The following is an 11,876-nucleotide window of genomic DNA, read 5'->3' on the forward strand; positions in this document are numbered from 1 at the left end:
AAGTGTCTGTCTTCCCCAGGTTAACTTCCACAAAGGAAATGCTTTTGTTCATCATGTTCGCCATTCTATTCCCAGCTCCCAAAATAGTGCCTGCATCTCATAGATGCTCAACAAATCGTTGTTAAATGAATGAGTAAATACAAAACAGTCCTGCCCTGGCCGGTTTGGCTCAGTAGATAGAGCGCCAGCCTGTGTACTGAAGGGTCCCAGGTTTGATTCTGGTCAAGGCCACATGCCCAGGTTTTGGGCTCAATCCATAGTTGGGGGTATGCAGGAGGCAGCAAACCCATGATTCTCTCACATCATTGATGTTTCTATCTCTCTCTCCCTCTCTCTGAAACCAACAAAAATATAGATTAAATAAGTAAATAAATAACGGTCCCTACCTTTGCGCTTAGCCCAGGGCCTGGTCCACTGTGAGCGATGACTTGATGGTCATTGTGGAAATTCCGGTTCTATTCTCGAAGGTTCTTAGTTGCCAAGCTTCTGAGTTAACACAAGTAAAGCGCCTTAGAACAGGATTGGCACACAATAAATGCTCAGTAAATCATACCTATCGTAATAATAATTAGGCTTCTATGGTGCCAAGCTTCTGTGAATTAGTACTTCCCACCTCAGAGGAAGAGCCAAAGCGTGCACAAAGCTGTAAGGATTGGCCCCCTCCTCCCCTCCAGCTCTGCCCTCCTTCCTTCTCCAGGGCCTCTGGTCTTCCCGATTCTGGCAGACCCCTGCCTCTTTCTACCCGGAATGCTCTTCCTACCGCTGTGCACAGCTCCTCCTCTCCCGCCCCCTTCAGGTCTGTCACCTCCTCAGGGAGGATTACACTCTTTAAAACTGCAACCCCCTCGGCCAGGTGTGGCTCAGTGGTTGAGTGTGTACTTGAGAACCAGGTCATGGTTCAATTCCTGGTCAGAGCGCCTGGGTTGCAGGCTCAATCCTCAGTAGAGGTTGTGCGGGATGATTCTCTCATCATTGATGTTTCTTTCTCTCCCTTCCTCTCTGAAATTAATCCTATATAATAAAAGCCTAATATGCAAATCTACTGAATGGTGGAATGACCAGTCGCTGTGACACACACTGGCCACCAGGGGGCAAAGGCTCAATACAGGGGCTGCCCCCAGCTGCCAGGCCAGCTAAGGACGGTGCTAGTGCTTCCCCCCCCCGCCCCCCCCGCCAAATTACCCTGCAGAGGAAGGCAACCAGCAATGGCCAGCTGAGTGGGCGGCATCAGGCCAGTCATGGCAGGTGCCAGCAGAGGTCCCCTAATCGCTCCGCTTTCACTCCACAGATCAGCCCTGATCACGGGCCAGGCCTGGGGACTTTCCCACACAAATTTTGTGCACCAGGCCTCTAGTAAACATATTTTAAAAAATTGCAACCCCCTCCCCTGCCTCTTCTGCTCAGCAGCCGTCACCCAGCACATGCTACACCTTGTTCACTGTCTGTCCCCACCAACGGCCCCTTTCTGCCCCCCTATAAGCCCCGAGGACAAAGATTTCATTGGCTTATTCCCAATGCTTACCACACAGGTCCTCAAACAATGTTTGTGAAACGAACTAATGAATCACAGTCCCTCCCTCCGAGCTATTCTAAGGACTGGATGATCTCATGGCTGTAAGTGCTGGGAAAATGGCAATTGATTGTAATTTTCTATTTTTGTAAGTTCCTAGACGCACAGCATCTAGAAAGCAATTGGGCTCGCACTTGGCACAGGAAACTGTGATTATAATGAAAGTCCTCTTTGTGCAGGTTGTTAGGGGAAGTGACAAGGAACAGGAGCTGTCCCCCACAAATCGTTTTCCTGCTTTCTGGGCACTTGGCTGGGCCGCCTTCCCAGACTCCCCTGCAGTGAGCAGTGGCCACATGGCATAAATGCAAGCAGCACAGGCCACTTCTGGGCGAGGCTGGGGCTTGTAAAAGAATAGCTTCCCAAGCTCCCAAGCCATAACCAAAGGGATGATAGTGACTTTAAGAGATGGTCTGGGTTCCCAAATCATTAGATGGATGCTCGCAAACTTGAAATACCCACTGGGCTATTATGTGAACAAGAAACAAAGTTCTGTTGTGCTGGAGCCTGCACATCATGGGTTCTGTGAGTAAATACATGGAAACCACACTGAACACAGTGCTTAGTAAATGTAATCATCTAGGCAACAACAAACCTAAAGTTCCCTCAAGAACTGTGGTTCTCAACCTTCCTAATGCCGCGACCCTTTAATACAGCTCCTCAGGTTGTGGTGACCCCCAGCCATTAAACTATTTTGGTTGCTACTTCCAAACTGTAATGTTGCCACTGTTAATGAATCATAACGTAAATATCTGTGTTTTCCGCTGGTCATGACCCACAGGTTGACAACCGCTAGCAGGGTCGCCTAAGACCATCGGAAAACACAGGTATTTACGTTACGATTCATTAACAGCAGCAAAATTAGTTCTGAAGTAGCAACGAAAATAATTTTATGGCTGGGGGCCACCACATGAGGAACTGTATGAAAGGGCCGTGGCATTAAAAAGGCTGAGAACCGCTGCTCTAGAAGGAGCCCGGGGGGGTGAGGGGCAGACAGATGCCCAGGCGTATGCCTCATACGCTGGAGTGTAAACACACACGCGCGCACGCACATACACACACGAACACCAAACACACGCTGGACCGACACACAGAATTTGGCTTTTATTCTGGCCTCACACATACCGCTGAGATGACACAGACGGGCAGTACTCCGTCCCCCAGGACCACCTCCTCCCGCCTCCCGCCTCCCGCCAAGCTTCTGGGCAGGGGCCGTGCTACACCTCACCCCGGGCATGCAGCATGAAGTGCCCATGCAGCTCCCCGAGGCTGTCGAAGGAATCCTCGCACTCCGTGCAGTGGTAGGTGCCCTCCTCGTCCTCGTCCGGCTCCTCCTCCTGCCGGGCGGGGTGGCGCCGGCCCCCCCCAGCCCGGGCCGGCTCTCCCTCTCCCTCCCCGAGCACCCTGACTTCGGGAGCTGGCGCTTCCTGGGCGGCCGCGGTGGGACGGCAGAGCCGGCAGGGCGGAGCGCCTGGCGGGGCCTCCCCGAGGGACGAGCGGCCGCAGAGCTGGCAGGGCTGGGCTGGGGGGTCCGGGGGCTGGGCTGCGCGGGGAGCCCGGCGGGAGGGGCCCCCGCGGCCCCCTCCCAGGCGCTGCTTCACTTTGTAGCCTGGGTCATATTCGGGGTCGTCGGTGGTCTCCTCTTCCTCCTCCTCCTCCTCCTCCTCCTCTTCGGAGTCCGGCTCTGAGTGTGTGTATTCGGAATTAGAGGAGTGCTCGGGGCCTGTAGGGGACGGGTGAGGAGAGACGGCGGCATCAGAGGACAGAGGCCCGTGCCTGGTGGCTGTCCCCACCCTGAGCCCCATTCAGCCAGGCTCAGCCTCAGATGGAGAGGGGGGCTTGGGCACAATCCTGCCCTTCCCCGCAGACGGCTGCCCACGGCAAAGAACAGGGCCCCTCAGTGTCTGTGTGTCCAGCAAATCAATCTTATAAGAACGGTATCTTGCCGAAACCGGTTTGGCTCAGTGGATAGAGCGTCAGCCTGTGGTCTGAAAGGTCCCAGGTTCGATTCCGGTCAAGGGCATGCACCTTGGTTGCAGGCACATCCCCATTGGGGGGTGTGCAGGAGGCAGCTGATCAATGTCTCTCTCTCATCAATGTTTCTAACTGTCTATCCCTCTCCCTTCCTCTCTGTAAAAAAAAAAAATCAATAAAAAAACATACTTAAAAAAAAAAAAAACGGCATCTCAGGATAGCGGTTAATAAGGACAAAATGGGAGTAAAAGTGGGAGCGGCGGCAGCAGCAGTGGGCAGCAGCTGTGTCCGTTGCTTTTGGAAGAGCCCGTCTCATGTAGTAACTCACCTAATCCTTACAGCAGCCTGTGAGGGAGGCACTGTTATTATTCCTAAGTGACAAATGGGGAAACTGAGGAACAGAGCAGTCAGGCCTCTAGTCGTACAGTTCTAACGGGGAAAGCTAAATATGGGCGACGGCCTCTGAGGGTCACTTTAGGGAGAAGGACAAACATTTGAACAGATATTTAAACGAATTAAAAGACACGATCTCTATGTACTTCGATGTATGTGGTTTTATATACAGTCATGTGCTGCTTCATGAAAGGGCTGTGTTGTTCTAATAGATGATTCATTTGGCAATTCTGTTGTTGTGTGAGCATTACCGGGTGCTTTTACGCAAATCTACACCGTCTAGCCTACTCACACCCGGGGTATTACTCTGTGGGGAGCAAAAATAATCTCCCTCTGCCCTTCTGGGTTGCTGGCCGAGACATCCCTGTAATAAAGACAGACTCACAGGAGAAAAAAAAAGTCTAGTAACCCGTATACATGGAAGACTCAGGAAAACAGAGTAGTTCACCAAAAACCAAAATGGCTAAAGCCACCATCACCTTAAATATAAGGTGACCAGACATCCCGCTTTTAACCGGACAGTCCCGATTTTTAACAATTCGTCCAGCGGTGTCTTAAAAAAGATTTAATCTAATCGGGACATTTTTTAAGACGCTGCGGGACAAATTGTTAAAAATCGGGACTGTCCCTCCAAAAGGGAGACGTCTGGTCACCTTACTTAAATACCTTCCTGTTGAAGATAAGATGTTGGGGGTGGGAGGGTGGGGTCAGCTATGGCAGATTACCGGAAATAGTGGTAGACAAGGGTAAGGTTGTTATGCAGATTTAAGTCCTGGTCTTCCCACAAGGATGAAAATTTCTAGAGATAAGGTCATCCCCCTTCCTGGTTCTTGCAGGAGACACCCTTACAGATGTAAATGCCTTTTATAAAGGGTAACTTCTACTGGGTTTTCAGAGCTTCTCCCAAGCAGCTATTTCATGGGGGGTGGGAGGTGTAGGGGGAAGGAAGTTGAAAATAATCCTTATGCTAAATAGACCCTTTGAATGCCCTGGATTTGGGATAAGGGGGTCAAGTGAACAATCAATCCTCTTTAGGAATGAGCCTGAGAAGTTCAGACCTGTGTTGTTTAAGGGTTAACTGTATTGGGGGTGCCAAATTTTGTTCCCCTACAGTTCCTGGGCTACACACCCATACAGCCTGTTACTGTACTGAATTCTGTAGCAACTGGGACAGTGTATTCAGGGAAGGTGTTGCACTATATGCATGGTTGGCAAATGGCAGCTCTCGAGCCACACGCGGCTCTTTGGCCCCTTGAGTGTGGCCCTTCCACAAAATACCATGGCCTGGGGAAATCTGTTTTGAAGAAGTGGCGTTAGAAAAAGTTTTAAAAATGTGGCTCTCCAAAGAAATTTCAATCGTTGTACTGTTGGTATTTGGCTCTGTTGACGAATGAGTTTGCCGACCCCTGTCCTAGGACTGCCCTGCCCTGTGTTCACGCTGGCCCCGTCCTCAGCTTTCTCTGGCAGCCCAGTGGGATCCTGTTAACAGAGCAGCCACTCCCCAGGCATGCACGACCCCAGGGCCTTGCCAGCCTTTCTGGAGATGGACTAAGGTTTGCCCCTGCCCTTCTGCCCCATTTCTGCTCAAGCACCACCTTCTCAGTGGCACCCTAACCATTCTGTCTAACCAGCACTCCCTATGCCCCAGCTCTGCTTTATTTTTCTCAGCTTATTTCATCAGCATCTGGGTGTGTGTTTATTGCTTGTCCCCCAAAGGCGGACACTTTGGTTCATTGCTTGGGTGGCCTCAGGAACCTGGTCTCCCTCCCTCCTCCAGGCTTTTGCCTCTGTTCTCCCAACTGGGGCCGCCTTTTCCATTTCTAACAGCAAACTCCCGCTCCTCTTTAAGGTCCCAGCTCACGCCTCCCCTCCTCTGTGAGGTCCTCCCTGGCTCCCCAGGCAGCCAGTGTCGCGCTCTGGGCCCCCTAACACAGTGGTGGGCAAGCTCATTAGTCAGCAGAGCCAAATACCAACAGCACGACGACTGACATTTCTTTTGAGAGCCGAACACCGACTCTTGCTCTTGGGCCACAAAGTTTCAATCGCACTGTACGTGCGCGCCCGCACGTGGGATTTTGTGGAAGAGCCACACTCAAGGGGCCAAAGAGCCGCATGTGGCTCGCGAGCCGCAGTTTGCCGACCACTGCTCTAACACAGTCCAGCAAGGAGAAAGGTCGCAGAAGATCTAGGATCTGGAGACGTCTGGAAGGCAGGACGAGCTGGCTGCCTGTCTGTGTCCCCAGCAATGCTGAGCCTCAGTCAGCCTTAGGAGACGTTTGCTGACTGCCTTGGGGTAGGGCCCCGCCCCTCTTTATCCTCCCCTCTGACTTCACACACCTACCCTCCAAGATCTCCCATGCCCATTATGACTTCATGCAGCTGTGAAGTTTCTTTCTGTGAAAGAGAACCAGGTGGTCGTCCAGGGCTCTCCTGTCCTCTGTGACTTCCAGGACCAGAAGCCCTTTTGCGCCCACCATGCCTTCTCCACCTACAACGCCCAGCATGTCTGTGGCAGCCACCGGACCCTCCATGCCCAAGGCGTCTCCCAAGTCTCCTCCCTCCTTGAAGAGCGTCCAATCGGCAATGCCTGCCGGCTCAGTCACGAGCCCCTGCAGCTCCAAGTCCGCCAGGTGGGAAAGCACGAAGACAGACCCTTCCGGCCAGCCCGGCAGCAAGTCCAGAGTCCGCAGCAGGGGGAGGCCGTCCAGCAAGGCCAGCACCGACACCAGGCCCAGCAAAAACAACAAGGCCGGCAGAGTCCGGCACCACCGCCGGAAGGGCACCCACAGCCGGGGCCGGGCCCCTGGCAGAAAGGGAAGACCCTCCGTGAGGTCACCCAGCAGGGCCAGCACTCCCAGCAGGATGAAGACTCAGGGTGCCAAGCAGGGCACGCCCAGCAAGGTGAGAACTCCTTCCCAGCAAAAGCAGAGCGGGAGGAAGAGTTATAGCCAGCCTAGAACCAACAGCCGGAGGAGGAGCTACAGCCCACCGGGGACCAAGGACACGGGGAAGAGTCCTAGGCTGGCCAGCAGGGCCAAGAGTTACAGCCCCATCAGGATTCTCTTCACGGAGATAGAGTACAGCCCGTCCTCATCATTCAAGAGGGTGAGGAGCTACAGTCAGATGATCACCCCTAGCAGGGAACGGGGTTACAACCCAAATGAAACGTTCGGCGTGGTCAAGAGTTCCAACCAGGACAGCGTATCCAGCGGCACCCGAAGTCGCAGCCAGTCTAGCACCTCAAGCAGGAGCCAAAGTCACAGCCGATCTAGAACACCCAGACGGGCAAGAAGTCGCAGTCGGAAGAGGACCCACAGCAGGGTGAGAAGTCAGAGTTGGAAGAGAAATCATAGCAGGGCAAGAAGTCGTAACCGGAAGGAAACTCCCAGCCAGACGGGAAGACATGGCCAGTCTAGAACCCACAGCAAGGGGAAAAGTCAATACCAACCTAGAAGGGACAAAAGTCACAGCCAGTCCAGAAGCCCCAGCAAGGAGAGGAATAACAGAAGATCCAGAAGCTCCAGCAAGGAGAAAGGTCGCAGAAGATCTAGAAGCCTCAGCAAGGACAGAGGTCACAGACGATCCAGAAGCCTCAGCAAACAAAGAGATCACAGCCGAACTAGAACCCCTAGAAAAGAGAGGCATCACAGCCGATCCAGAGGCTCCAGCAAAGAACGAGGTCACAGCAGATCTAAAACCTCCAGCAAGGAAAGCGGTCATAGCAGATCTAAAACCTCCGGCAAGGAACGAGATCACAGCCCATCTAAAACCTCCAGCAAGGAAAGCGGTCACAGCAGATCTAAAACCTCCAGCAAGGAAAGCGGTCACAGCCCATCTAAAACCTCCGGCAAGAAAAGAGGTCACAGCAGATCTAAAACCTCCAACAAGGAAAGCGGTCACAGCCGATCTAAAACCTCCAGCAAGGAAAGCGGTCACAGCCGATCTAAAACCTCCGGCAAGGAAAGAGGTCACAGCAGATCTAAAACCTCCGGCAGGGAAAGCGGTCACAGCCAATCTAGAAGCTCCAGCAAGAAAAGTGGTCACAGCCGATCTAGAAGCTCCAGCAAAGTACAAGATCACAGCAAAACTAGAACCCCTAGAAAAGAGAGACATCACACCCAATCTAGAACCCACAGAAAGGAGAGGGGCCGAAGCCGATCTAGAACCCCCAGAAAGAGGAGCGGTCACAGAGCTGGAACCTCCAGCAAGAGAGCGCACAGCCGGTCTAGCACCCCCAGCAGGGAGAGCCATCACAGCCGGCCTAGAACCCCCAGCAGTCCCAGCTGGAAGGGATCCCCGCGCAGGGTGTAAAGTCCCAGTAAGAAGAGAACACCTGGCACGGCAAGGAGCCAATCCCCGTCAATACTTCCCAACGCAGCCCCAATCCCAAGCCAGGATGACATTCAGCTCTATAACCACCTCACCTGGAGAGAGGTCCTCGTCGTCGTCTTCCAAGCTGGCATAGCCTCCGGTCTCAGCTGGCTCACGAGTCTCTGTCATGGCCGGAGGAGGAGACGGGAGCAGAGCAGAAGCTAGGCAGCGTCTCTCCCCGGCCAGCTCTCCGCAGCTACACCTTGGCCACAAGTTCTCGAACGCAGGATGTCAGCCGGAAGAGGGATGCTGGAGGGGGAAAGGAAAGGCCAGTGGTAACTCAATAAATTTTTACATAGCACCTGCCTCCCCAGGACCTGCTGTGTGCTCAGTGATGGGGGTAAGGCAAAGATGCCCCAGCTCTGTCCCTGGCTGCCTCCTGGGCCTTGGCTGCCGGCCCTGGGCCGATGGAGACTTTAATTCCTCCATCTGGGCAACAAAGATATCCGTGGTTCTTATTCAGTGGTGTGGGGAAAGATAACTTTCCAAATATCTAACAGTGGATATTAGAATGGGCATGACTCAGAACTGAGATTGGGACACGGCTCTATGCTAGGCATTAGTCAGTCAGTTGCTGGATTGTGGGCAAGTCGGGTTGGGGGAGGATTCAATATGGCAGTTAGGGGTACGGACTCCTGGTGTACCAACCAGTCTAGAAGTATTTAAGTATTTAAACGACCGGTACGTCTGTGCTAGTCTGTGACTATCAGCCCTAGTTCTGTATCAATTTACACCTTGGCAAGATAGTATCTAGGTTTGGATCCTAAATCTGTCCTATTTTAACTGTGTAGCTTCATGCAAAGGCCTTAACTTCTCTAGCATGTTTCCTTCTGGATACAAAGAGGGCTTCCAGCCCTAGGTGGTTTGGCTCAGTAGACAGAGCGTTGGCCTGGGGACTACAGGAGGGTCCTGGGTTTGACTCCGATCAAGGGCACATACCTTAGTTGCAGGCTCAATCCCCGGTCCTAGTTAGGGCACGTGTGGGAGGCAACCAATCAATGTGTCTCTTTCACATTGATGTTTCTCCCATCTCTAAAAAAAAGCCAACGGAAAAATATCTGCAAGTGATGAATAAAAAAAAAAGGGGGGGGGGGACTTCCAGGACTTAACTCAGGTACTCCACTTAACCACCTTGAAACAGGTTATGTCCTTTTACAGATGAAGGCTGGGAGAGGACTAACAGGTAGTCCAAGGTCACACCAATTGGTAGGTTCATGAACTAGGATTTGAAGCCATGCCATCCTACCTCTCGTAAAATGATCCTTCGGCTGAAGATATTTTTTGAAGATTCAGTGGGTTCATTCATACAAATTTCTTGTAGGTGTCAAGTACTCCATTAACAGTAGCTGTTACTACTCCTACTCCCGACTCTGTAAACCTCAGCCATTCCAGACTTCTCCCTCTCCCTGTGCATGCCAGGCCTTTCCACATCCGTGGGTCTTAAGTAAATCCCGCTGTTCTTCTCTAAAATGTCCTCCTTCCCCCTTGTCAGCCTGGAGAACTATTCTCCCTCCAACGCTCACCTCAAACACAAGGACCTGTGTACGCCTTTCCCGCTCAAACTCTACCTCTGCCTCTACCAGGAAGCCTTCTCTGAACTCCAGTGCCTTCTCTCCCTCATCACCAATTACCCTCCCCACCCCCAACACCGCTTCTTTGTCTCCCACTGCACTTCCTAACACGGAGAGCAAGTTAGTGAAGGCGCTGGCAACATCAGTGCACTTCTTATGTGCCAAGGGCCGTGCTGGGCATAGGTGTACAATGGAAGCCACATTTAATGCTGGGGACTAAAGAGAAAATGATTAGAATTAATCTAAAGGAGGCTGGGGCAGGAGCGCTTTCTAAAGACACCGAGGTATGGGCTTGAAGGATGGAGAAGATTCATAATGGCAGAGAACAGCTCTCATAATACCCTATTGCCTGTGGGGCTTAATTTGATTTATGTCAGGACAAGGTTACCAGACTAAAAACAGATGAACCCTGGCCGGTTTCTCAGGGGTTAGTGTCTGCCCGTGCAAAGGTCTGTTCCCGGTACCTCGGTTGCAGTTTTGATCCCCAGTCCTAGTCAGGGCGCAGGCGGGAAACAACTAATCACTGTCTCTCACGTGGACTTTTATCTATTGTAGTATCTTCCTTTCCTCCATCCCTCCCATCCTCTCTAAAAATCAATGGAATATCCTCGGTGAGGATTAACAATAAAAAAACCAGACGACACCCATTGAGTTTGAATTTCAGGTAAACAACTAATTACTTAATATACATAGTAGGGTCCAAGTAATATTTGGGACGTACGTTTGTTTATCTGAAATCAAGTATTTCAACTGGCAATCGTACCCCAGGAACTCTTCGGGACTTCCTATGCGATTACCAGGAGACACTGCTCACCTACCCTTCCCCTTCCCCTTCCCCATCGCACAGAGCCCCTTGCAGAGCACTCCGGAGGACGGGCAGAGGCAGTCCTTGGTGCACAGGTCCCAGTCCTCAGTGACTATGACGGCTAGACTGGCTCCCGGGACTTCAGAGGGGCATAAATGAGGCTACCACATGCCAAGTGGAGGAGACCCCACAATATGTCCCGAGCCTATAGCCATCAACTCCCAGGATTCCCTGCCTGAACCGAACGCGCCCCTTCCCGCAACGCTGGGGGTAAGGAGCCACGGCAAAACGTCTCCCGGCACAAGGACTAGTCCCCATCATGCCCTGCGGCGACTCCCCCCAGGATGCCTCAGGCCTGCAGTGACCACCTTTCTAGTTTCCAAGACGCTCATCGCGGCGGGGTGTGTAACAAAGGTCCCCCGCAGGAACTAGAGTAATTCTCCCCAGAATGCACCCGGCCTATCACGACTAGCGGACCGACTCCCACACGTTTAAGGCAGGGCGTCCCTTAATTAATTAATTAATTAATTTATTTTCTCCCCGTTGCGCCAGGGCGGCATGGAGCCGCTCAGAGGGAGCCCAGGTCTCATCCTCAGGCCATCACCGCCCGAGACCGCTGCCGGCGCCTCCGTGCCTGGAGCCGTCACTCCCATCATGCAGCAGGGCCGCAGCGCCCGCTTCCCAGCATGCCCCGCGCAGCCCGATCCCGGACACTCACCGGCTGGGCGGCCCCGCTCCGGCGCGGCGGCGGCGGCGGCGGTGGCGGCGGCTGCACGCCCGGGCTCGGCGCCTGCGCTGCGTGTAGACGGGAAGGAGCGCGGGGGGCGTGAGGAGCCTAGGGCGCTTGCGCGCCGAGACGGACCATTCCTGGCGCCCAGTGTGAAGAGGGGCTACCCGAGTCGGGCCATCGCGGGGCCGGCGCAGGGGGTTCCGGGCTTTTGCCCCTCGCGGTCCGGGTTCACTTGGTACAGTCCGCAGCCGGCCCGAAGGAGAAACTGCAGGGCCCGCGCGTGCGTGTGCGGGGCAGGGACGCGCTCCAGGGAAGATGGGATGAGCGGAGGGGCGGGGTAGGGGGGGTAGGGGAAACGCCAGCTCGGCCGGAATTCGGGCCCTGAGGCCTGTCTATTTGCATAATCTTAGCGCGGGACAATGGAGGCGTGGAGCGCCCAATGGAGTGATTTGCATATTCCCCGGA

General features: G+C 53.4%; 3 protein-coding genes across 3 annotated transcripts in view; 1 reads left to right on the forward strand and 2 right to left on the reverse strand.

Moving 5' to 3' along the window:
* The window catches only part of IRGQ (immunity related GTPase Q), a 21,763-nt gene extending 17,307 nt beyond the window's left edge, over positions 1-4,456 (reverse strand). Inside the window, exon 1 of the mRNA XM_036428753.2 lies at positions 4,450-4,456. The gene's annotated coding sequence lies outside the window, so the exon portion shown is untranslated. The remainder of the gene's footprint in view (positions 1-4,449) is intronic.
* ZNF428 (zinc finger protein 428) lies at positions 2,651-11,733 on the reverse strand. Its single transcript, XM_036428766.2, has 3 exons — positions 11,400-11,733; positions 8,359-8,554; positions 2,651-3,290 (listed from the first exon to the last, which is right to left on the reverse strand). Exons 2-3 carry the CDS (start codon positions 8,432-8,434, stop codon positions 2,785-2,787), a joined length of 582 nt encoding a protein of 193 aa, XP_036284659.1. The 5' UTR covers positions 8,435-8,554; positions 11,400-11,733; the 3' UTR covers positions 2,651-2,784.
* Positions 6,335-8,399, forward strand: SRRM5 (serine/arginine repetitive matrix 5). Its single transcript, XM_036428767.1, is given in 3 exon segments — positions 6,335-7,901; positions 8,010-8,346; positions 8,348-8,399. Coding segments are annotated over 3 exon segments (1,881 nt in total). The 5' UTR covers positions 6,335-6,409.
* Positions 11,734-11,876: the final 143 nt, after the last annotated feature.

This window comes from Pipistrellus kuhlii, unplaced genomic scaffold, assembly GCF_014108245.1.
Source record: "Pipistrellus kuhlii isolate mPipKuh1 unplaced genomic scaffold, mPipKuh1.p scaffold_m20_p_90, whole genome shotgun sequence".
Lineage (NCBI taxonomy): Eukaryota > Metazoa > Chordata > Mammalia > Chiroptera > Vespertilionidae > Pipistrellus > Pipistrellus kuhlii.

Bases quoted from the DNA above. Each gene is read 5' to 3' on its own strand.
- ZNF428 (XM_036428766.2), bottom strand. From the start codon at position 8,434: ATGACAGAGACTCGTGAGCCAGCTGAGACCGGAGGCTATGCCAGCTTG. The intron at 3,291-8,358 runs GTGAGGTGGTTA...CGTCCCCTACAG, and splicing joins CGACGAGGACCTCTCTCCAG to GCCCCGAGCACTCCTCTAAT.